This window comes from Melitaea cinxia, chromosome 10 (assembly GCF_905220565.1).
Source record: "Melitaea cinxia chromosome 10, ilMelCinx1.1, whole genome shotgun sequence".
In the NCBI taxonomy this organism is placed as follows: Eukaryota; Metazoa; Arthropoda; class Insecta; order Lepidoptera; family Nymphalidae; genus Melitaea; species Melitaea cinxia.
The window spans coordinates 7,476,037-7,502,979 of record NC_059403.1 but is presented as its reverse complement, the minus strand read 5'-3'; the positions used below and the strand labels follow the sequence as shown (position 1 = coordinate 7,502,979).

At 36.4% G+C, this 26,943-nt stretch overlaps 3 protein-coding genes and 1 pseudogene across 3 annotated transcripts; 2 read left to right on the top strand and 2 right to left on the bottom strand.

Moving 5' to 3' along the window:
- The first annotated feature begins 159 nt into the window (after positions 1-159).
- On the top strand, positions 160-1,168 carry LOC123657228. The gene is made up of 2 exons (XM_045592804.1): positions 160-255; positions 521-1,168. The coding sequence occupies exons 1-2, from the start codon at positions 160-162 to the stop codon at positions 1,166-1,168; spliced, it is 744 nt and encodes a 247-aa protein (XP_045448760.1).
- Positions 1,169-1,943: 775 nt separating this feature from the next.
- LOC123656999 lies at positions 1,944-12,414 on the bottom strand. The gene is made up of 3 exons (XM_045592602.1): positions 11,881-12,414; positions 7,754-7,860; positions 1,944-3,204 (listed from the first exon to the last, which is right to left on the bottom strand). The coding sequence occupies exons 1-3, from the start codon at positions 12,017-12,019 to the stop codon at positions 2,062-2,064; spliced, it is 1,389 nt and encodes a 462-aa protein (XP_045448558.1). The 5' UTR covers positions 12,020-12,414; the 3' UTR covers positions 1,944-2,061.
- A 3,122-nt stretch (positions 12,415-15,536) lies between these two features.
- Positions 15,537-22,178, bottom strand: LOC123657353 (annotated as a pseudogene).
- A 274-nt stretch (positions 22,179-22,452) lies between these two features.
- On the top strand, positions 22,453-26,894 carry LOC123656931 (autophagy protein 12-like). Its single transcript, XM_045592543.1, has 4 exons — positions 22,453-22,493; positions 23,748-23,878; positions 24,909-25,045; positions 26,255-26,894. Exons 2-4 carry the CDS (start codon positions 23,764-23,766, stop codon positions 26,375-26,377), a joined length of 375 nt encoding a protein of 124 aa, XP_045448499.1. The 5' UTR covers positions 22,453-22,493; positions 23,748-23,763; the 3' UTR covers positions 26,378-26,894.
- The last annotated feature ends 49 nt before the right edge of the window (positions 26,895-26,943 follow it).

The window sequence follows — 26,943 nt, the reverse complement described above, 5'->3', positions numbered from 1 at the left end:
TTCGGACACTACTGAGGACATTTCAATGTCGACATTTTGAATATTTTGCAAAATTCTACCAAAGTCACGGAACGGGTGGCGTGTGCCACAGGCATTGCAAAAAATACTGTGACGAAATTACGACGAGAGCATGAGTCAGCAACAGCAAGTGGCAGCAAAATGAGAACTCCTATCAAAGCAAAAAGGCAAAGGAAGGAATATTTCGACGGATTTTCACTAACAGCATTAAGAAATATCATTCATTCAATGTATACGGTGAGAAAAGAAATTCCTACAATGCGCAAAATCTTGGCGGCTGCAAAAGTAGACCTTAATTATACTAGTAGTGAAACTACATTAAGAAAAATAATTAAAAGTGATTTAGGCTACCAATTTAAACGCGCACTACACTGTAAAAAAATGTTGGCAAACAGCAACCGATGTAGGAGTGAGACGGAACGACAGCCCCGGCCGCCGATGGATAATTGTTCACGCGGGAAGCGAAACTGGCTTTGTTGACAATGCCCTTTTAATGTTTAAGGCAGACACCAAAACGGGGGATTATCACGACCAAATGAATGCGGACAATTTTACAAAGTGGCTTATAGAAAAATTACTTCCCAATATACCCCGCAACTCCATAATTGTGATGGACAACGCCCCTTATCACAGTAAGGAAGAAAATAAGCCACCAAACATGAATAATAGAAAACAGGTGATGGTTGAGTGGCTACAAGCTCACAACATCGAATTTCCCAGCGAGGGTACAAAACCAGAACTATATTTATTAATTAAACAGCACAAACCACCGAAAAATTATAAAATTGACAAGTTATTAGCTGACAATGGCCATGAGGTCGTAAGATTGCCGCCGTACAACTTCGACCTCAACCCTATTGAGTACATCTGGAACCTAGTCAAAATGAGGGTGTCAGAAAAGAATGTGGAGCAGTTAGAGAGTCGAATCGAATCTCTGACGTTGGAGGCGTTGGCATCAATAACTCCAGATGACTGGCGAAAGGAAGTAAACCACGTGAAAAGACTCGAAGAGGAATATTGGCAGAAAGATAGAATAACTGATGAGTTATTTATCATAAATACGGCAGACGACAGTGAATCTGAAACAACTGATCTAGAAAGTAGTTCTCATTCGGAAGACAATATGAGTGGGATTGAAGAAATAGGCTAAGATTTTAAATAAACATACATTTTTTACATGCCAACCTGGTTTAATTTATAATTTACTAGCGGCCCGCCCCGGCTGCGCCCGGGGTTATATTATATAAGCATACTGGACGGACAGACAGACGCAGGAAGTGACTTTGTTTTATACTATGTAATGATAATTATTTACCACATAACCCAGACATTAATTAAGAAATATTTTCATATTTACACATCAACAATATAATTTTTATGTACTTATGAGTGTAATCATTGTTTTTTTATAACAAAACTAATCATTTATGGTGCTTTTTTCTATCTGTACTTTTGTGTGACGGATGACGTCACGCAGCTGTTATTGTGACAAGGTTCCATCGCAATATTAACTTGCGGGGTTTTACAAATGTATGTTACTTGTCATTATAGCCTGTCAAATAGGCTTTTTAAAAATTCACACTAAAGACGCACAAAGATAAAAGAAGTAAAAGCTTGCACCGCCCCTGGGCCATAGCCATCTTGTTTGCTACTGATATGTGTAAAACTGTAAGGCTAAAATTAATGGAAATTTTTCACTACTTATTCTAAATTACTAATATATAATATAATTCATTTACAAATAAACAATCGTGTACTAGACCTAGACCTTGTGTTAAAATCAGTCATTTTTTTCCACCGATAAAACGGTTCAGCAGTTTAGAAAGTAATCCGATGTTCAAATATAATTATTACATAATTGACACAACCGATATCTGTATTATAGGGCAATTCGTGATAATAGTTATACTAATTAAACTAGTAAGTACCTTTCCAACATTTATACAATGTATAAGAAAGGCATAAAATAGATCCAACAATTTCATCATTTTTGTCAAGTGTGAACAATAAAATAACAATATTATTATAAATATTTCAGTTACTTTACTCCGTTGTATAGCTGGAGCTAGGCTTTTGTGCAAGTTTTTTTAATATTTCGTCCTTTTCTATTAATTGTGCTTCCAGTTTCGTCCAGATGTCCTGTTCTACTTTTTGCTTTGCTTTGCTTCGTTCCACGTATTCTTTGTTCAGTTGAGAAGCGTATTCCGACGGTATGAATTCTTCTACCGTATTTATAACGGTGCTGGTATTGTCCGAAATAGTTGAAATCGGTGACTCTGGCTTACTGTTGCTTGATTTGGCTTTTCTTTTAAACGTTACAGGTCCTAAATAAAGTGGAGGAGCTTTTGGTACTTTCTGTGGACTGTTCAGCCAGTTTTCAACTTTTTCTATTGATTGCTTAACTTCTTTATTTGTTTCGTTATTAGAAGTTGTAGTAGGTAAAGTTTCTTTGCTTTGTAAATTCCTCGCAATAGAACTATTCGATATTTCCGTCCTATATTCTGTTTCTTCATTGACCATTTCATTTGATTCAGCCGTATTCTTATCAACTAACGGTTCGCATCTTTTATATACTACAGAGCTATCTGTCGCATTGTCAGGGTTATTAAGCGCTATATCTAAATAAGATACATTTCCTGGTACTTCACTGTCACTTAATTTTTCTTTCTGATCCGACAATCTTTGTTCGAAATACTCCGGACTTATTAACTTAGGGGTATTGAGATCATTCGTTTGTGACGCACAATGCAATTTAACTAAGGTAGCAATAGCTAAATTGCGTTCACGTTTTAATTTACCACACTTCTCGTTGGAAGTAACGCGAATTTTTTCTTTTACTTTGGCTCTCATTTCCTGCACTTCAGCATCTGTAAGTCTCGATGTGTCAACACGACTAAAATCAGTAATAACATTATCAGCTTTATTCATTATTTTCATGTCATCAACATTCTTAGCAATATTGAATTGTTTTACTTCATCAATTTCTTTTGCTTTTACAGAAGTAGTTGCGACACAGTTTTTATCCACTTCACTTAATTTATTTAAAACTACAGTGTCAATATTTTTTGGTTCGAAAGCAGGTACATTTGGATTTAATTTACTTATAGAGATTAATGTGTTTGTGGCTGTTTTACTTTGTGTGTCATTGTTACTTTCGTTTGAAGACGATTCATTGAACTGTTCTACCTGTGAGCAAAAAATTAAAGATTACAATTCAACATTATTACAATACACATTATTCACATTGTTATATTTAAATTACAACTACTAGTTTCAGACTTCCTAAAGTGGACGTTTCCTTTCTAAGTTATGGTAATCGCATTCGTATTAGGTAAATCCCACAAACAATTTTACAATTGCAGCAATTAAATACTAATGCCTGCGGTCATCAACCCGCCTACCCAACGTGGTGTCTAAAGGCATTAGGTAAATCCCACAAACAATTTTACAATTGCAGCAATTAAATACTAATGCCTGCGGTCATCAACCCGCCTACCCAACGTGGTGACTAAAGGCATTAGGTAAATCCCACAAACAATTTTACAATTGCAGCAATTAAATACTAATGCCTGCGGTCATCAACCCGCCTACCCAACGTGGTGACTAAAGGCATTAGGTAAATCCCACAAACAATTTTACAATTGCAGCAATTAAATACTAATTCCTGCGGTCATCAACCCGCCTACCCAACGTGGTGACTAAAGGCATTAGGTAAATCCCACAAACAATTTTACAATTGCAGTAATTAAATACTAATGCCTGCGGTCATCAACCCGCCTACCCAACGTGGTGACTAAGGGCAACACACATGGGTTCAAGCCATTTGCACCCATTCAAAAATCCTTTTGGAGCCTAAATGAAGTTTTTTTTTGTTCATTCATTCATTCATTCAGATTAATGGCTTCCAACAGTGTTTTGAATTTTGAATATGACATCAATATAAAAAAAAAACATATTTTCCTAATGAAACAAATATTATTTTACCAGTCAGTTCCATTAATTTTACACGAGTAAATTGAATTAAAAAAAAAACAACTTAATTTAACATTCGCATAGTCATTTTGCAAATTAGAATTATACATAATTACACCTAACCCACAAAAAAAAGGTCTGTACCTTTGACTAGACTCACCAAGGATTATTTATTTAGATACGCTGTAAAATTGAATGAGTTGAATTTCACTTCCGTTTGGTCCCTACAACCTCTAATTTTAAGACAATTACAATAAAATCTGCCAAAATGGGACAAAATCCAAAAAAAAAATGCATTTCCGCAATTTTTTTTACTGTCCCAAGTATGTATGTTTCTTATATATTTTAATGTACTGAAATAGTTAAAGTAATGATACCGCCGATTCGGAATGTAGATTCCGCAGGGAAGAATTGTCAAGAAACTCCGAAAACACACTTTAAAAAAACCGGCCAAGTGCCAGTCGGACTCACGCAGCGGAACCCTTGAACGACAAACAAATTTTTTTTTAAATTTATGCTTCTCAAAATTTTCCCATTATCTGTGCTACAAATCGTTGCTTCGTATTAAATTTCAAGATTCTGAATTCACGGGAAGTATCCCATAGGTTTTTATTCCCTTGCGGTTGTAGAAAATTTTCAGCATAAACGGCTGTATCTTTTGATTGCGTTGGCTTAGAAGTTTGATTTTCACAGCTCCAAGGGAGCCTGAGTATTTGATATAAATTTTATCTTGATACCTCCACGCGTTTCTGAGAAAAAAGGGTCTTGACAGACAGACGGAGAACAAAGTGATCCTATAAGGGTTCCGTTTTTTCTTTTTGAGGTACGGAACCCTAAAAATATGTTTTATATAAAATTGGGTCTATAAGATTGGAGCATGAAATACAGGTACGAATTTTTATGGATGATAATGTTTACAGATATATTACGAATTATCCTTTAGTTGCAGTTATGGATATTCGATTTATTTTTTTTTTTTTTTTTTTTTTTTTTTTTTTTTTTATACAATGATAGGCTTGCGTTTGACCACTATTTCACCTGATGATAAGTGAAAATGCGGTCTAAGATGGAGCACGCTTACCTAGAAGTAACCTATTCACTCGCGACTTAAAGATCCCCAGGTTATAATTTTCTGGAAACACAGACGCTGGTAGAGAGTTCCATTCTTTGGCTGTACGGATCAAGAATGTACTAGCGAATCGCTTAGTGCGTATAAGGGGAATGTCAACCATATAAGGGTGGCGTAACGCAGAGCGTCTGGTTGTACGATGATGGAAGGGGGTAGGGGGAATCAGGTTATGGAGTTCCTGCGCACACTCTCCGAAGTGTATCCGATAAAATACCGACAGGCCGGCGACCCTCCGTCGATGATGCAAGCTTTGCAGCTTTGCAGCGAACAGTGCATCATCACCGATGAGCCTCCTGGCTCGTCTCTCGATCGACTCGAGAAGCTCCAGCTGGTACTTGGCTGAGCCATCCCAAAGATGAGAGCAGTACTCCATGCATGATCGAACTTGCGCTTGATATAAATTTAGAAGCTGTTCCGGAGTGAAGTACTGTCTCACCTTCGAGAGGACGCCCAGTTTTCTGGCAGCTGTTTGAGCCTTTGTCTCTATGTAAGAGCCGAAATTGAGGGTGGATGACAAAGTAACGCCAAGAAGCTCTAGGCGGCCGGTTATGGGCACGGGTACACCTCGGAAAGAGGGAGTCAGATGGAAAGGACTCCGCTTTGCCGAAAAAAGACACGCCTGGGTCTTAGAGGCGTTGAACTTGACCAGGTTTGCGTCACCCCAATCGGAGACAGCTTTAAGGGACAAGTTCAGACGCTGAATCATAGCTTCCCTCAGCGATTGGATCTCAGAGCCACTCGCTCGTGCGTTGGACACGTAACGCTCGACAACGGTGCTGTCATCTGCATACCCAAAGATTCCGGGTTTGAGCAGGTCGTTGATGTGCAGCAAGAATAGCGTTGCCGAGAGTACAGACCCCTGAGGAACCCCGGCATTGATGGCCAAACGATCGGAATCACAACCGTCTATAACTACGCGGATCGATCGATCCCTCAGGAAGTCAGATATCCAAACACAGAGAGAAGCGGGTAGGCCGTATGAAGGAAGTTTGCTAATAAGGCCGTCATGCCAGACCCTGTCAAATGCTTTCGAAATATCGAGCGAGACCGCAATGGCTTCCCCGTGTTTCTCGATAGCCTCACTCCAAATATGAGTGGCATACGCCAGAAGATCACCCGTGGACCGATTACGGCGAAAACCAAACTGTCGGTCGCTAAGGAGATCGTTCCTCTCAAGGTGTGCCAGGAGCCGGTTATTCAGTATACGTTCCATACTCTTACAGAGTATGGACGTTATGGAAATAGGTCTGTAATTGACAGGGTCAGCTCGACTGCCCTTTTTGGGCACAGGCTGCACGTTAGCTTGCTTCCAGGCTTTCGGCACTTGTCCTGTCGCTAGAGAGAGACGAAACAGACGTGTCATTCGATTATAAAGAAAAGCTATACTATTTACTACTTACTAGATTGAGTTAATTAATATTTATTGTATTAGTTACTGGTACAAATTTTGAATACTCTATGTAAAACAAGACTGCTCTGGTGTACTGGTGCGAGTAGTCGCCTAAAACATCGACGGTTTGCAGGTTAGAATCCCGCACGGGATGGATATTTGTATTAGTATAAATATTTCCGGTTTGGATGTTTGTCTTTGTGGTCACCCCACCTTGCCTCGGAGAGTACGTTAAGCCTTCGGATCCGGGTGTTATCATAAATACCCAATCGCGATCGATACTCATAGTAGGCAATATATCCGCAAACTCGCAGTGGAGCAGCGTGATGGATTAAGTTCTAAACATTCTCCTACGTGGAGAAAGAGGCGTATGCTCAGCAGTGGGACGATACAGGCTGAATTCATGTAAAACAACGAACAAATTTTAACTGAGGTAGGGTACAGTAGGAAATTGCCTGCTCAAAATATGGAGCTGCCCAACTGGAGCAGTACCTCGACCTTGCAGAAGATCACGCTTTCAAGCAATGTTGTGTTCCCGTTGGTGGGTAAGGTGACCAGAGCTACTGGGGGGAATTGTGGATAGGGTCAGCAACGCACTTGCGATGCTTCTGGTGTTACAGAGGTCTATAAGCTACGGCAATCGCTTACAATCGGCTGAGCCGTACACTTCTTTGTCGACCTACATAGTTATATAAAAAATACAACGATAAATACCGCAATTCTATAGTTTACCGAATTCGCACTGCTAGTATTATTTGACCGGGAAAATTTAAAAATATTGCACCAATGTATTATTTAAATTCTTTCTGCGATAAATCACTGCAAAAATATCCGAAAGTTTCGGTTACGGTGGGTCCACAACATCCGGCTTATTCTTCCAATCATGTCTTTTATCTCAGCGCCGAAGGACTCGTACACTTAACGAACACTGTCTATTTTCAATGAAGTAATTATTTTCATAAAAATGTCATAACCGGATCCCTTTACCGGATCCAGCCATTTGCAGCGGATCCGATAAATGCAAAATGATGCCAGATCCGCCGGATTGCCAGATCCGCCGGATTACCGGATCCGGTTTGCATTGCAATCCTTAACCATAACCTAGAAAGGAGACGTTTATTTTGCGCAGTTTAAAACTTGAGAATTCCAATAGTTGTATTATTTTAAATTTTTAGAATTATTGAACTTTTACTCTTGCTGTTTTTTTTTTAATTAAATTAAACAAGAAAAAAACAGTAACTTACCATTCTTAACATTTGTGTTATTCCTGCTAAATCTGGCTCGCAGACCTCATTAGAGGTCGACACATCGCCTGGTCCTACCCCGCCACATATTCTTAGCATTTCATCACCTAGTAAAATAAGAATAAATATTTCTATTACTAAGTTTACTACAATAACGTCTAAGGAAAAGTCAAGCACATTTATTATTAACTTATATATTGATTTTAACAGAATAGTAGGTATTTAAAATTGCAACCAGTTCATGTCTGATGAGAAATATTTAGAAAAAATTAATTGTATAGCTCTTTATAAAATTACAACTGTCTGTATCTGTGTTCCTGGAGCAAACAAAATCTGTTACATGAAATTAGTTACCATGAATTAGCGCCGCCGTAATGTTTGTACGCCAGAGTACGTCCATATTCCCGCGCGCGCGCCTAGCGATCGATCTTACGCGGTTACGCGTATACCTAATGTCTAGTGTGAATGTTTCCTGTCATTAATAATTATGTATGGCAGAGTACTTAAAAGTGACCCATTCGTGTTATATCGTGTAAAAGACAATAAGTATGGTTCATTTATTACGTAGGACGATTTAGGGGGAGAGGGGGTAGACCATGTCTTTTTTTCTTACAAGGAGGTGGGAGGGAGTCTCGATAGTTCTTACGTAAGATCACAAAAATGCGCAAAGTTAAAATTATACCTTGAAATATCGCGGGCAACCGCGCGAGTGCCAAGCTTCGCTCGCATGTGTATAGGTACCTAAAAGCGATTTCCATTTCCATGGCAACCAACCCGCGCCACCCGCACTGCGGCACCCGGGAACTCCCGCTTGCGGACTAGTCGTCGCTTGCGTAAACAACACTCGTTATTGCGTTGATAATTTTAATATTGTAGTTGAATAATAACAATTGGATTATTGAAGTGTGTGGATTGTTTCTTTTACTTGTTTTTTTTTTTTTTTTTTGGTTAAGCCTCTGGACTGAAAATCTTATGTCGGTAAAGATCAATAATTAAAACCAAAGTTTATTACTACCGAAAAATAAAAATTATATTTATAAAAATTATGAGTAGGAGTTATGAGAAAACCTACCTTTGTAAGTACAAATAAAAATAAACATTAAAACAAACCAAAAGTGTATTCATATTTTCATTTAGATTCTTACGTAATAAATATTAATCAAGGGGATGGGGGTCGACCTATTCTTATCTTGATATTTTTGCCTATCCTAAGCCAAGATTAAAGTATGAAGGGGGATTGGATCACGCTGGTTTATCGAAAGTAGCCTGCTACCCTGTTAACACGTGGTGGCGTTGGACGTGGGTAAACGACCGCGCGATAACCTACCTATACACCTGTTTTGTGTCGTTAGCGCAGCTAGGGCGTCCAGACGACGCGTAATTAAGGAGATAACTGTTGGTTAACTTTACATAAAAATTTATTAATATTTATGTTTTATGTATTATTATTTTGTCATAATTATATAATCGTCAAATATCACGTCCTTAAATATTAATAGTAATTTACCAGTTATCCTGTATATATAGTTACGCGTTGGGGCAGCGGTCACAGCCATGGCACAGCATTGTACTGATGCGCTGGCAGTTGCGGGTTCGATCCCCGCACATGACAAACATTTGTATTGGCCATACAGGTGTTTGCCGTGGTCTGGGTATTTGTGTAGTCCTAGTGGGTCTCTCCACCGTGCCTCGCAGAGCACGTTAAGCCTTCGGTCCCGGTTGTTATTATGTACACCTGATAGCGATCGTTACTCATAGTAGGGAATATATCCGCCAACCCGCATTGGAGCAGCGTGGTTAGCGTGGCGTAGCGTAAGCTCTGATTCTTCTCCTACATGGGGAAAGAGGCCTATGCCCAGTAGTGGGATATTACAGGCTGAAGCGAGCGATGGTTTGCTCACTCCATTTACGTTATGTCCACACACATTGATTGGACAAAAGTGTGAAATATAAGCATCACTCAATGATGAATTTAAAATATAAGGTGAACAAATAAAAAAAAAATACAAGAATTATGCGGTGTCATGGGACACCAGGTAGGAACGAAGATCCTTCGGATAGTATAGAAGCAACACAATTTTAAAAAAATGTTGAATTTTATACATATTTTCTAGTTCTTGATTTTTTTTTTTTAATTTTATTGATTGGTTTTTAATTAAGTACATAAAAGTATTTAGGAAATTTAGTATTTTAGAAAATAACAAATACCGAAAAATAAAATAAATCAAACCAAATAATAATAATAATAATAATAATTCAAACTATTATGTGAAATAAAAAACATGTCTTTATTTATTTTTTTCGACAGTATCAAATTACATAAATAATTAAAAAAAAACTTTACTAGTAATATTTTAGTTTTACAAACGTCATATTATACAGTCGAGTGACTGAAATTACGTCACTTGCGTTATATATTTTTCTTAAAGTTTTAGTATCACATATTTTTCAGTTCGGTCGCCCAGCCAAATGTCAAGCCTGCCGTAAGGAACTTCGTTTCAAAAAAAACGAAAACTCGGAACTTAAATTTTTTTTAATCCTTATAAAACTCAATTTTTTTTTCAGATTTACAAGAATTCACTACATATGAAGGACCCAGTGCAATAATGATCAATGTCCTATGCTTTTTTGTTTTGAGATGATTGGATTTTTGATTAAAAAAATACAGTTTTTATTTCAGTTAAAGAATGCATATCATGGTATTATTTCTTTGACAAATTATAATTCTTTAGGTATTACGATGTAGTTAAAAGTATTTAATCTAAAGTAAGTTTTAAAAATGTACACTATGATGAGTAAATGTATAATGTCCACACTGTGTTTACATTCATTAGTGACAGGTTTCAAACGACTGGTTTAGTTAGCTTCTGGTTGTTTCTTCCGCTGTATGAGAAAGATTAATGTAAAGCCATTTTATAAACTGCCTTAAAAAACGGTTGGTTACCTCTTTAACTTTTACTGGGTGTACCGATTTTGATAATTCTTAATTTAATTTTAAGCTAGTGCTTGTCATGTGGCCCATTCAAATTTGTTCAAAGTCTGACCAGTACTCTATCAGTTATCCTTAATAATGCATATTTTATCGACATGTTTTTCAACTACCTACGTTGTATTAGTTATTAATGTAAATTGTGGTAGTTTATTTTGTGTGTGTGCAAACAAAATTATATTTTGACTGCATGAGTCACAAAGAATTATTCTAAGTCTTGCTGTGTACATCTGTGTCATAAAGTATGAAGCGGCATGAGAGACCACATTGTTAGACTTATTTTCCCAACACTCTTTTTGTGTGCAAAATAATTTGAAAAAGAGTCAGCAAGCAGATTAACTTTACGCCTATTATGAAAACAATAGACAGGATAGCAACTGCTTCATATTTAAAACTAGCTGTGCTCTCAACTTTGTCCACGTGGAATTTAATAAAAAAATTATTGTTCATTTTGCTGTTATAAAATAAACATCTAAAATAAAAGGAGCTTATGTTACTCCTTATTACATTAGCTATCTGGCAGTGGAAGTCTTGTTAAAATCAGAGATTAGCCAGAACAAAGAAACAGACAGAGAAAAATTGTAAAATATGTTATTTTAGTTTATATACTGTGTATCCATATGCATTTAGTAAAAAGCAGTTATTTTAATATTATAAAGAGACACTCCAATTTGAATTATTTGTATAGATAAGAACCTGTTAAAATTGATTGCATTGTTACTATATAATTTATATAGTAACAGTCCAGTCCTTTATATGATGTAAAGGACTGGTATCACTGGTTGTGGATAAAATTTATCCTGCAAATAAGTTACAAAATACTTTAATAGCACGAGCAGCAAGAGACCCTTAGTTAGTTACCTGTTTCACATTAATTAATAAACTACATCTGAGATTCATATTATAGAATAGAAACATCTATATAGTGATATATATATGTAGTGGATTTCGAAAAAAAAAAAAAAAAACGTGAAAAAAGAATAAAGTAGTAAGTTTTTGATATACAAAAACTTTTGGCTTTTGGATAGCCTTCAGTCAAATAGCATTATCCACAACCAGTGAAACAGATCCTTACGATTATTATATGATCATTTTTTCGACAATTCATTCAATTTTGAATTTCTTAATGATAACTAACCTTCATCCGGCATGACGAGCCGTGGCGGTGGCTGCTCCCCCCATACTACATACTCTTCATTTAGTTCATCATTATATGATCCTGTAGCAAATTTCAGATCCTTGATAATATCTTTCTTTGTGCGCCACGCTTCACTCATAATACTAAGGAAATTGTAAAATTCCAACTTTTATATAATGATGAAATACCTAATTGTAAGTTTTGCGCAAAATTGTCACCACGTTTATATACAAATTCAAATCTTATTTTAGTTACTTTTTAAAATAAGCTGATTATGTTAAACGATAACACTTTAAATTATTTTATTTTTTTATATAATACACGTTGCTATATGTCAGCAATACTTTAGGAAGTGGGGGGGTAGGAGCCGTAGGAGTGGACGATTCACGATATACAATATTTATTATACATCGATGTATTAAAAACACTCGATGTATAGTAACGATGCATCGAATCAAACCGATGTTTTGTATTTCAACATCAAAGAGCAGCACGGAGGGGAGTAGCCATGTACAGGCGTTCCCCTCTGTCAAGGCCAAATGGCCATATGCATACAATAAAACTAGTTGCAGCCGCACTGATCACTAGACTAAATCTAGTTGCGCGATTGAATCAACGTCCTTCAAAAAATGCCAAATTGTTCTGTTTTTTGCTGCAAAAAGAGATCTGCCATGTCAAATTTACTAAAACATGACGTTACCTTTCATACGTAAGTATTTTTTAATCACATTATTACTTGTATACTTCTTTTAAACCGTCGTCGGTCGTGTTGGCTCGATTTGTTTACCAACACAGGCCGCTCGCCCTCATACAATATGCGGATCGGTCGAGCGACTGATCGGGGTCTATTTCCGAGAAGTCACTGACCACTGTCGCCAAGCGATAGTGTTGTTACCGGTTTGTTTGTAAATGGTTATCGATAAAAACGGCAAAGGCAAAAGAGGAAAGAGACATTTTTGAGATGTTGATTTATTTAAAATATTATATTGCTAGCTTTTTTTCAATAAACATAGTTATATAAGAAAATTGCATTAAATTAAATATAATACACGTATTATGAGTATTAATACATTTTACTAGAATTACTTAATGTGAACTTCGACCATAATGTTTTATATAAAAATTTGGTATGTTTTCTAAAAATCCAAATTTAAGGGATACATGGAAAAAAATGTAATAACAGATTAACCTGGATGCCCACAAAAAATAGTGTTATTTGTTCAGATCATATCAATACCACTAACTTTCAAGTGTTGGCGAACAATAGAAAGATTAGTCCAGGGCACCAAACCAACACTAACGCCACACTATTTTTGTTCAGTAATTTTTTTTTGTCTCATGTACAAGGTGATCAAGATATGGTTCACCTTAGTCATAGTAGTGAAATGAAGCTTAGATTTATCAACTTTGAAAATTAACAATGTCTATCCTTTCAGAGTCATCAACAAATCATTCAATCTAGCAGATGACAAGCTATCATCTTATGATGCCATTAGTGCTACGCTCCCTATTCCCGATTCGTTGACATCACCGTGTACATCATCAACTCCTCAAAATGTGTTAACTGTAAATCGTTTATTGTAGACTGGCATTGTTTGGCACAACAACGTTGCACTAAACGTATTGTGACATAATTATAATAGTTAGACATATGTTGTCGCGATAATTTTTAACCGACTTCCAAAAAGGGAGGAGGTTCTCAATTCGACTGTATTTTTTTATGTATGTTAGTTCAGAACTTTTGACTGGGTGGACCGATTTTGATGATTTTTAATTTAGTAGAAAGCTAATGTTTATCATGTAGTCGCGTTCAAATTTCATCGAGATCTGATAACAACTTTTTGAGTAACCTGTAATAACGCGTATATATTACGTATATTGTATTACTTGTCGATGTAATTGAAATCAGTTTTTTTTTTTTCGTTTGCGAGCAAATACAATTAATGTAGATAATGATGTGTTCTACAAAGTCTTACTACATGACATATTTCTATTATTATTAATTTTTCCAGCGCACGTAATGTAAGAAATTTTTAGGTTATTTTTTTATCCCTTGAGTTACATTATTGGAGTTTTAGTAAGGATCCCTAATATTTTTGAAAATATAGTATAACCTATGTCGCTCAAGGATAGTGTAGCTTCTCAACGGTGAAATAATTTTTTGAATCGGTCCAGTAGTTTCGGAGCCTATTCAATGCTAACAAATAAACAATCAAATCTTTACTCTTTATAATCGTTTATTTTACATGAAGATGTTTGATTTGTATTAATAAATTAAGTCTATTTTTATAATAACATCTTACCTTTGTATCACTTTAAAAACCTTATTTCTCTAACCGAGTACTTGAATTTATCGATAATGCATATCGACAGTTGTTACAACCATGGCTGTAAGCAACTTGTCAGTGTAGTTGCGTTGTGTCATTATACTGTAATGACACAAAGTGTATCTCTGTGTGTGTGAAAAATGTAAGTGTGACTTTAATTTAGTATGTGTGTTTCGTAGTGACAGACGTGTTATTTTTGTGTGGGAATTAGATAAAGTGTGCATGTGTGTAATTTCCCCCCGCAAAAAATGACAGACTATTTTGTATCGGTAGCAGACGCAATGGCTACTCCCCTCCGTGTTGCTCTATGATCCTCATACGTAGAAACAATTTTAATAAAAATTCAGACGGGAAGCAGACGTATGGTTTTGTATTAAAATTAATGTTGTTGTGGTGAAATTAATGTTTGTGTAGTTTGTGAAAACTAGTGATCAAGCGTGATACCAGCGAAACCTACGACATTGGCTACGACTTAGGAGTGCTTAGTGGTTGAACCTAGTGCTTTGTGTTGGACCTAGTGCTAGTAAATAAAGTCTCCAAAAGAGTCAGCAGGTCTTTCTCTCCAAATCCTTCAAACCCTAACACGTAATAACTGGTATCAAAAGTGGGATTTGCAGATGCCATTGATTCCGAGAGAGGACTTCTAGGAGAGCGTCAGGACAAGGGCACAACAAGCTGCGGACGCCACACCCACTGGGGGCCAAGCCCCGCCCACTGACTCCGCCTATCATGCCCTGCCCACTGACCACGCCCCCAGACCCCGCCTACTCGGACTCAGGCCCATCTACTCGGACTCAGGCCCCGCCTACTCGGATTCAGGGCCCGCCTACTCGAACACAGGCCCCGTCTACTCGGACTCAGGCCCCACATACTCAGGCTCAAGCCCCGCCCACTTTGTCTCAAGCCCCGCCCACTTAACCATGCCCATCAGCGACACCGTAGCTTCTACAGACCCGAAGTGGCTCTTCAATTAGGAAGTTTAATTGAATTAATGGAGCTGCAAAGGGGTGAAATTCGTAGTGCTTTGCAAGAATCACAAGAGCAAACAAGTTTCAAATTGCAAAAATCACAAGAGCAACAAAGGCTGAAGGCAAAAGGCTGAAATTCGTGGTGCTTTGCAAGAATTACAAGAGCAACAAAAAGAGCTCCAAGAAAAAACGCTTTAGGCTATAAAAGATGTTAGTGACGTGGTGACTAAGCTTCGAAAAGATGTCGACGTAGTGGAAGAACGAGTTACTGGGTTAGGATTGGATGATGATGAGATAATGAGATTGGATTTTTATACTCAAATGTTGCAGGGATATTCTATTTTCAGAAATTAAAGTTGAATTAAAATACTATAGATAATTTATTTAATATTTTTTGTGGTCCGGGTTTTTTGTCGCCTATAGACGTCGTTGGCGCACTGGACTCTCGAGCCCTTGTAAAGTATAGGTGACTATGGCGGTCAAAAGGTTAATAAAAGAGTCTTGCAAGTTAATTAAACCACATCTGCTATGGTTATAACATACTTTAATGAATGTTGAATTAAGACATGCATGTGGTTTCAGCATGTTGAACTCTCTTAATCACCCTTTCAATGTGGATTCTTAAACTTGCAATTTGCTTTGTTTCTCTTGCTTCAGTTTTTGTTAATTTGTTTCCTGCAATGACTCTAGGTCTCACTAGTAGTACTCCATGCTGTCGTAAGTACTGTTCCACATGTTTAAATCCCCTGTCACCCATCACATTCATAGTTTTAGACAATTGAACAGGATTCAACTAAACAGGTATCTGTTATTCTTCCTCCAAAACCTGGAGAAATATAGTTCACCAAACCATTTGGTGTACAAGACACCAAATATTTTATAGTATTGGCCTTTTTGTATTCTGACCATGTCAGAGCTTGATTTAAGGCTTTTGGTGGCTTTTCTATTTCAATTTCTAGGCAATCTATAAAACAGCTGACATGATTATATTTGGGTCAAAAAGCCATGGTAAAGTTCTTTTAATCAATTCTGTATTTAATTTTACAATAAAAGGATGCATTAGGCTAGCTAAAATAGGAATATTTTTTAAAAATATCTTACTTGCATAAGGTGGATGTATACTGAAATCATTTGCAAGTTCTCTAAATGTATTGTTTAATATTATTTTTTTTTAAAGCACAAAAATAAGTGGTTGACAGGAATATTTATAGTTTCTTGGATTTTATTAATAAGATCAATACAGCTGCTGGGAACACCAATATAGCAATGAGGATTTTTCATTATTTTTTTTATTATACATTCAAGCATTATAGATTACTCGTTTTTTATCTTCTGTAATTAGCTCACTACAGTCTGAGCTGGATTTCACTTGCAGAGAATGGATTGAGTGAATATTCAGGATGAGTTATTGAAGGTGTATAGGAAATATCACTGTCAGTCTGTTATTCCTTAAATAATTTTCTAGAAGATTTTTCAAGGTTACCTTTAGATGGCTTCATGTTGTACGAAATTTCAACTTTAAATGGAGATGTACCAACAGAGCACAATGAACAGTTTTTGATTGGTGAAGATGCCTTATTTAAATAGTTTTTTTTTTAATAGTTTAGCTCCGAAATTTAGGGAAAATATAAGCTTGGATTGACTTGTTTGCTGTTTGAATAACATTATGTTGTTGTTCATCAATCACCTGTGGACCTACAACACAAAAAATATATTTTATAAGCGCTTAAGTAAAATACTTAATCTTTAATATATATGTCGCAGAGTATGAATACGGAACGTCAAGTGTTTGACTTGGGTGTATTCAGATAATGTCAGTTGTCAATTATTAGCTGTTAGAGTAGTGGGGTGATCGACGCGCCACCTAGCACATCGTTCGATAGTAACCTACCCTCAGTTATTATATTACTCGAATTGTTCTGACGTGTATAAAACGAACGGTGTCACCTCGGCTAAGGCAGTCTTGGCTCTGGCTTGGCACGATACACTTGATATATCCTGCTAGTAGCTTAACCAAGACTCATTCAATAATTAATTTGTGCATACGAATTAATTGTTACCTATTAGGGCGGACAACTCGAGCAGTGAAGGTGAGCGTTGATGCGCATCGCAAAGGGGGCCTCCTTAAACCTACACCTGGGTCGCAAGTCCTAGGAACTGCTCTGAGTTACTCCCTCTGCCACACGATGGACTCGGTACCCGCACGGTGAACCGTGAATCCATCGAATGCTAAGAAGTTAGTCTTCGCCCCCTTAACTAATAACTACCCGCCTTCCGTACTGCGTTACCTTTCTGTTAACTGATTCCTGTGTTATAATAATTTGGTGATATCATTAATTGTGTTTACTTGTGTCAACATTACCCACTTATGCCCACAGTAGACTGAGTGAGTACTCTGAGATCATGAGAAAGAGAAATGTACCTTCAAGCCGAAAAGTATACCTTCTCCTTCTTTCATTCTGACATCAGAAGTGGGATCAGATCCAACCCCACTTTGAAAATTTAATTAATTTAGTTAGTTACATTGAACGAACAAATGTCTCTCTTCGCTTCCGGTATGGAAGCTATTATTCAGAAAATATGTGAAGTTATAGGCCTACCCCCTGACAATACATCTGTTTTTAGCAAGTGTGCGAGTTAGTTGCAATATTTTGTGGTGATTGGTGGGTACATCGATATTTTAGTTCTTTTCGGTCGTTCTGTTGTATTCTTATCGGTGTGTAAGTGGTTTTTGTTCAGTGTTCGATTACGTTATTCGATTTACCGGTTATTTGTTGAATTTAGTTCTGTTTTAATACGTGATACGTAGGTCATTGTGTAGCGATTGATTCTGCGATTCTGTTTTTGTTTCGATTCAGTTACAATGTCAGATTGTGAGCGTGATCGTAGTATCGAGCCCCCGCGGTAGTCGCAACCCCATTCGTGAGTGTCGCCGCAATAGCCGAGGTTGTCACAACGGTCATGAGCGTCGTGATGAGTTTCAGCGTCGCGGCAATCCCGGCGGCGCTGTAGCAGAGCGACGCGTGGATGTCTGTACAGTGGCAGGCGTTTGTGGAAAATTACAACAATCTTGCTCAGTCCAGATGAAAGGTAGATAGTGCGTTCTAAGATTAGAGAGCTAATAGAAGCTAACATCATTTGCCCCAGTCGGTTTCTGTTTGTGAGTCCTATACTGCTTGTGAAGAAATGAACTCTAACGCGGTGCCAGATAGGTTCCCTTTGCTTCTTATAGTTGAGTAAGCGGCTAGGAACATAGAAAAGAGTGCGAGTTAAGACAAATTTAGATTTGATAAAATTAAGGTTAAAATTTTAAAGTTTGACATTGATGACTTGGTCTTAATTCAAAACGAAGAGGTAAATCAGACAAAATTAGAACGTACCTACAAATTTACTCACGATAGGTTAGGGAAAATACCAGTAGGTCATGTACCAGGCGAAATTGATGTAATTTAAGATCTTGTTGATAATGAAGCTTAAGAAACTTGAGTGAATGACTTTATCGACCGTAATGTGTTTGACCGTACCAGTAGTTATTTCGTAGTCGTAGTCCGTGGGTGTGCGATGTGCGTTTAACTCTGGCGGAGGTCGTGGTCTATGGAGATCGTTGTGAGAGAGTAATGTGTTTGCTCTTCGGCTAGAGAGCCGTGGTGTTAGAGGTATTCACTCGGAGATTTCTGAAAGCTTGGTTGTAACTTGTTGTGGAAGTAGAATACGTCTATAGTTTTGGTTGTGATAACGTCGATGGTACATGGCTGTGGTATTTATGTGTAGTGATTAGTTATGACTGAGATTATTGTAAAGTTCTTCAAATATGTTAAGTTTAGAGCGTAGAGTTTGTCTACTTTCCCCTTTTACGTAGAGTTTGACTGAGTAGCATGAGCTGCTGTCACTCGATTTAGGTGACAGTGGCGACTATTGATTACGGTTATCGTCACTCGATGGAGGTGGCAAGGTGATCGTCACTCGCTGAGTGGCATGAGCTGCTGTCGCTCGATTTAGGTGACAGTGGCGACTCTTGATTACGGTTATCGTCACTCGATGGAGGTGGCAAGGTTATCGTCACTCGCTGAGTGGCATGAGCTGCTGTCGCTCGATTTAGGTGACAGTGGCGACTCTTGATTACGGTTATCGTCACTCGATGGAGGTGGCAAGGTTATCGTCACTCGCTGAGTGGCATGAGCTACTGTCGCTCGATTTAGGTGACAGTAGCGACTCTTTCAATTACGGTTATCGTCACTCTCTGAGTGGCATGAGTTACTGTCGCTCGATTTAGGTGACAGTAACGACTCTTTTAATTACGGTTATCGTCACTCTCTGAGTGGCATGAGCTACTGTCGCTCGATTTAGGTGACAGTAGCGACTTTTTCAATTACGGTTATCGTCACTCTCTGAGTGGCATGAGTTACTGTCGCTCGATTTAGGTGACAGTAACGACACTTTTAATTAAGGTTATCGTCACTCTCTGAGTGGCATGAGCTGCTGTCGCTCGATTTAGGTGACAGTGGCGACTATCTTCTTAGTTTAGTTAGTTAGTTTCTTCTGGACTATGGAGGTCTGTGTCGCAGCTTTGATAGGGTCTGTCCAGCGCGTAGGTGATCGACCGCGTGACCGCTTGCCTTCTACCTGCCCTTGGACAACGAGTCGCTCTATGGATTGTTCGTTTCGAACAATGTGTCTGAAATATTTCAGGATTCGAGTTTGCACAGTCGACGACAATCTCTGCTTGATTTTTAATTCCTGTAGGATCGAAATATTGGTCCTAAACGCTGTCCCAAGGGATCCGCAGCAGTCGCCGCCAGCACCACATCTCGAGTGCGTCGATTTTGCGTCGGTCTTTGAGTCTAACCGTCCACGTTTCTGCGCCATAAAGAAATATCGGGAAGATTAAGCTCTCATTAGGCGGACTTTCGTGGCTCTGGTGATATTACGGTTGCACCAAACTCTTTTTAACTTGCCAACGGCAGATCTTGTAATCTTGTACATCTCCTTCGAGTCTCGTCTTCGCATCCTCCGGTGTTTGCAATAGTGAAACCAAGGTACACATAAGATTGGACAACCTCACAGTTGCCAATCATAGAGATGTCAGGATGGTTTAGTTCGGCTCGATCCACTATCATCATTTTGGTCTTATCTCTGTTCTGATCGTAAGTCCAAAGGAGAGGCTTGTTGTCTCTAGAAGTGTCAGCAGGTGTTCCATGTCCTCTTTTGTTTGAATGAGAAGAGTAGTATCATCGGCATACCTCAAGTTAGATATTTTTCTACCTCCCACTGAAATCAGTCTGTAGCGACTTTATGTAGAATTAATAATGGAGTCCTGTTCATACCAATCGGGATTGGTTAATTTTGATTTAATGATAGTTTCGCGTATGGTTGTATGGTGTGTTATCAAAAGTGGTTGTACTATCACTTTATCCTTGATTAAGTGTGAATCAGGATAGGCCGAGATGAGACTTTGATACCGCAGTACCTTTTTCCTTTTTACAGCATCACACGAGGACGTGTGACTTGTCAAGATGGCCGTGTCGCAGAGTATGAATACGGAACGTCAAGTGTTTGACTTGGGTGTATTCAGATAATGTCAGTTGTCAATTATTAGCTGTTAGAGTAGTGGGGTGATCGACGCGCCACCTAGCACATCGTTCGATAGTAACCTACCCTCAGTTATTATATTACTCGAATTGTTCTGACGTGTATAAAACGAACGGTGTCACCTCGGCTAAGGCAGTCTTGGCTCTGGCTTGGCACGATACACTTGATATATCCTGCTAGTAGCTTAACCAAGACTCATTCAATAATTAATTTGTGCATACGAATTAATTGTTACCTATTAGGGCGGACAACTCGAGCAGTGAAGGTGAGCGTTGATGCGCATCGCAAAGGGGGCCTCCTTAAACCTACACCTGGGTCGCAAGTCCTAGGCACTGCTCTGAGTTACTCCCTCTGCCACACGATGGACTCGGTACCCGCACGGTGAACCGTGAATCCATCGAATGCTAAGAAGTTAGTCTTCGCCCCCTTAACTAATAACTACCCGCCTTCCGTACTGCGTTACCTTTCTGTTAACTGATTCCTGTGTTATAATAATTTGGTGATATCATTAATTGTGTTTACTTGTGTCAACATTACCCACTTATGCCCACAGTAGACTGAGTGAGTACTCTGAGATCATGAGAAAGAGAAATGTACCTTCAAGCCGAAAAGTATACCTTCTCCTTCTTTCATTCTGACATATATATATATACCTGCATTTTTTATTGATATGTTTTCAGATTCAGGATGTTGTATAACACTTCTTTCTCCAAACTCTTTTTCACATTCTTTAATATTCATCAATCGTCGTTTTTTTTATAATGAATGGTCGTTCTGTAGTATTTGGAGTTTGAGATTTTCTATCTTGTTGACAATCAAATTTTGTTGGCATACACCCAGGTTTCATACGAACTTGTGAGACTAATCCCATCACATGGTACTCCAAGTATTTGGAGTTTGAGATTTTCTATCTTGTTGACAATCAAATTTTGTTGGCATACATCCAGGTTTCATACGAACTTGTGAGACTAATCCCATCACATGGTACTCCATATAATTTTCCATATCGTTTGGTAACTGTTAAAATAGAATATATGTAAATAAAAACAGCACAACCATATAATGTTTCAATTATTGACTGTTTAACTATTTTAAAGCATTAATCTTAATATTTATAATATCTTGATATATATCTAGACCTAACACATACATCAAAGTGATCTTCGCACATATAAATTGGAGACATAAGTTTTATTAATGTTGGATCTCGACCTGCTAATGTTAACCACATATATCGCACATTTTTTTTATGTGGAACATAAACAAACAGTTTGCTGGGAGTTTTTAGTGATGTATTTGTACATTTAGGAACCACACACCACTTATACACTTTGGAATTCATTTTATTTCAAAGAAATAATCGAAAACAAAAATACTATAACAGAACGTCTTAGCGATCTGTCACTGCTTACAAAGAGATGACGTCAGACTGCCGCCATGACATATTTGAGCGTTTTGGTCAGTTTTGGTGCGCATTATGTCAGAGGATTAAAAAAATAGAATATATTATCATTTATTAATAGCTTCTTGCAAAAATAATATGTATTTAGGTTAAAGTAGACCCATTCATATGGGTCTACTCATGTAGTGTAATACAGTTTTTAAAAATTAGTCATCAAACCTAAAGAAATTAGTAAGGGGCAAAGGGCGTTGCGAGTTGCGGACTGCGGTCGTTGCGTTCGCTTATTAGTCGCTTAGTGGAACGCACTGATCATAATAGACGGTATAGGTACCTACTTACTGTACTCTGTGGATTAAAGCAGCGTTGCAAAAGCTACCGATTTATCGGTAGATCTACCGATTTTGGCCCTTGTCTACCGATATACCGATTTAGCAGTGCTATCTACCGAATTTTTGAATTTTCAACTAATGTAAAATAATTTTCTAAAAAAAAGGTAAAATAATATTCTTAATACGGTAACACTAAAAGAAAATGGTAACACAAAATCAATGCACGGGGACTTCCCGAAATTCTTCCCACCACGTTGAATATGACCGTTCAAATCCGCGGTCTGTTACAACAAATTGTACTAACACGTCATATAATAGAGTTTATTATTGTCTGGTGAGTTTACTAGGGAAAATCCCTGAAGATAACTTTCTTCGGGTTTGTTTCTTGAATTAGGTATAAGATTAGTGATGGATTATTTTTGGATTATATCGATGGATTAGAATTAGTATTCGGATTCATTATTGACATGGGAAGATTCAATTCGCATTTAACAAATCAAATGTAGTTGCGAAATTTTGTGAGGTGTTAAGTGAATTCATCGCTAATTCATACTTCTTTCGCGGCAGAGCTGCGGCTTTCGCTGTAGAGTGAGTGTGTGAGTGAGAGGAGTGATATGTTTAGCAAATAAGGCTGTTGGTTTTGTAAACAAAATAAATAAATTACTTCTTTCTATCTCCATTGTATGGACTACTTCTATAATTAATGTTTCTTAGTGATAAAACGTATTGCTTTTGAGTACTTTCTTTTTCTGTAATGTAAAATAATTATAATTATAAATGGAACAAAAATTTGCACGCCGTTTAAGGTAGATTATATGAGACATTGTAACTAATAACATCTTATGTATTAATATATTCATGAAAATAAAGAATTTGATTTAATTCAACGGAACAAATTTAAATAAATGAACGCTTTATTGACTTAAAATACTTTTGTTTTACTCCGAGTAAAAATCTACCGATTTCTACCGATTTTTCGGAGCTAAATATACCGATTTTTTATTTTACACTTTTGCAACACTGGATTAAAGGAATGATAACAATAAATTTGAAGTTTATAATGGGGAAAATTTTAAAATCAATATTTGTTGTTAAAACAATTACATACAATTATGAACAAACTTTGTAGAGCAACCTCTTAGTTCTTTTAATAGAATTATAAACATTCTAAATTTCATATTTTTGAAATCGAATTTCCACGTAACCCCTGTGGGTGATTTGTTATCAATATAATTTTTTCTATATACTGTAGTTTCTACATGTTATAAATGGGTGATGAGAAGGCAGACGATATTTCTCATACGGAAACATCAAACTCTGAAAATGTTCAGGAAAATGAACAAAAAGATAACAGTGAAAGTGGAAAGACGGATAAAGTTAAAGGTGTGTACCCCTGTGTTTATACTTGAGTAAATAGTTTCATTGTAGTAAGAATATTTCAGAATTTTATGCTATCACTTCACTCCTAAATTTTATAACTAATATAGGATATTCATAATTTTATGTCTGATTGAAATTATTTTGTAAATCTATATAATTATGTAGTATTTTTATGTTTAAATAAGTATACTTACATAATTATCCTTTAATTGATTGCTTTTATTATGTGTATTGCTGTTTGTACTGGAACGACTAATCACCAAATAAGGTAAAATGTTTATTACCAACATTTTAAAATAAATAGAATACTAGTGTATGTAAATAAATTAATTTTGGCTGTAAGTGTTAATCTTGATAATTAAATTACGCTATAATTGTCATAGTGTATTGTACACATGATAGAATTATCAAAGCGCAGCAATATTTTTATTCCAGAATTTAATGTTACACAAAATTCCAAATGTTTTATTTCTATTGCTTTTGAAATTACTAAATTTGGTTTAGAAATAATTAAGGCTAGTCTTTAGATTAAGAGCCGTCATTTTGAAGTTATATAGATTAGGGCTTAGATAATTCGATGGATCTTAATCTAAAGACTTACCATTGTAATTGTAACAATTTCGATGCAAGTTTCTTTCAGGACAATATAAACTTTACTCGGAAAACTACCCACAGTTTAGTATATATTGTATGTTTAATGTTGTTTAATACTTTTGTCCTGTACTGAAACATTACACATCATACCTTAATTGCTTGTGTATCAAAATCATAAATTATTATTGTAGATTTTGATAAAGGATTTGAAAGAATGCTTTGTAACAACACTGATCACACACTTTAAATTATTCAATAATAAATGTCTCTAGCTACCTTTTGGTACATTCCACAACACATGATATTAATGCCCCACTTTTCTAAACTTGTTGTTATTAGTAAAGTTAAAATATGTTCAATTTACAGTAGTAGTAGTTTACACAGTATATCTTAGGACAACTGTAGTAACTTACAAATAATGTAGATTATAATATTTCAGTTGACATATTGTTAAAAGCGACTGGTAATGCTCCTATTATGAAGAAAAAGAAATGGACAGTGGACGCGGAAAAACCTATTGGTTGGATTATAGAGTTTGTTAAGAAATATTTAAAACTTGAACCTGAGGAAAAATTGGTGAGATATCTTTAATTAAAGCACAATTACATATTAATTATTATCTGTAATGTTTACATTAATTATAAACTGTACAATATGTTATAAGAAGTCATTTAAATTGTAGTAATTGAAATCTTTAGAGTGAAATATAATTTCTGTAATACCACTGCAAGTTTACTTTTTTACAATTAATTTTATTTTACCATTATTGAGTAAAAACATTTACACCTCAACTTCTTACTAGAAGTTTATTATAATTATAATGCTTAAATAAAATAAAACAATATAGTGTTTTACACTTTAATACAACAAATGTTAACAAATATTATCTACTCATGACAAATCGTTACCATCTTTACTAATATTCTAAATGCGGAAGTAACTCTGTATGTCTGTCTGTCGCGCTTTCACTCCAAAACTGAACCGATTAAACATTTTTTTTTTGTTTTTGAATATCATATCAAAAATTGACCGCTCCAGCGGGGTTCGAACCCGCGTCTCCGACTAACCGTGTCGGCGCTCTAGCCAATTAAGCTATGGAACGATGTACCCGCTAGAGCGAAATTTTCGATATGATGGTTATGATCTGATGATGGGATTTCAGAGAAATCGAAGTAAACTCTCAAAAATCCGCATGACTTTTTACTGGGTGTACTGATTTTGATGATTTTTAATTTAAAGCTAAAGCCGATGTTTATCATGTAGTCACATTTAAATTTCATCGAGATCTGATTACAACATTTGGAGTAATCTTTGATAATGCGTATTTACTTGACTATTTTTTCGTCTACCTACATTGTATTAATTGTTGATGTAATTGACGTCGGTTTTCTTTTCGTTAGCCAGCAAACATAATTATATAAGTTTGTGACAAGAGACATAATATTAGAGCTATTCTGATGTCCAAAATAAACTAAAAGGTTCCAAAAATTATGTCCAAACTCACTTTTACACGCGGACGAAGTCGCAGGCACAGCTAGTATTTGAATAAATCACATGGAGCTGTCTGTAATGGTCTGGGTGTTTGGTTTATGTGTTTTTGATCCCTAATACAATTTTCAATAACACGTCATTAATTAGTATTATGTAGATGTAATGATGAAAATCCTGCTAGTCAATACATATATCCATAATGAACTATTAATAAGTAATAGATCAATATGCTTTTTTAATGAAATATAAATACATAAACATAACTGAATAATTTGTAATGATACTTTTTTTCAGTTTCTTTATGTGAATCAGACTTTTGCACCATCACCTGATCAAGTAATAAGAAACCTGTATGAATGTTTCGGTACCGACGGTAAGTTAGTACTGCACTATTGTAAGAGCCAAGCATGGGGCTGAGAATATAAATGTATTTCTTGGTACTGATGAAGCTTTAAATTACGCATTTAATTTAAAAAGCATTATAGGTAAATTTCATTTAATAAAAACAGTAATTTGGTACTTTCTACAACTTGTATTGATCAAATCTCTATATCTTGAAGTGTTATGACACATTATGTTACTTATAATAAGGAATAAGTAGTTAAAGAACTATTACCATGACTTCAAGTAAAATATTATGAGACAATGGAATAGAATTAGGTTATAGTTATTCCTGCATATACAATGAGCTAATGGCCGTATTCAATCACCTATCTTTGGTTTTGCCTGCTATCGTTAGATTTTTGACACAATTTGTAAAGAGCTTATGTAAGATTTCTATCTTTAGCAAGCTAATTCAGAGATAAAGAGAATATTGATTATTATCTACAGTTAATGTGTAAAATCTCGGTGTTTGACTTGTGTTTGTAAGTAAAATTTGTAATCAAGATAAGAATGGTAAAATAAATATTTTATTAAATAGAAGCATAGACAATTATTTTCTTTTATTGCATTGTGTTGGGATATTTTTTTAATTTATGTGT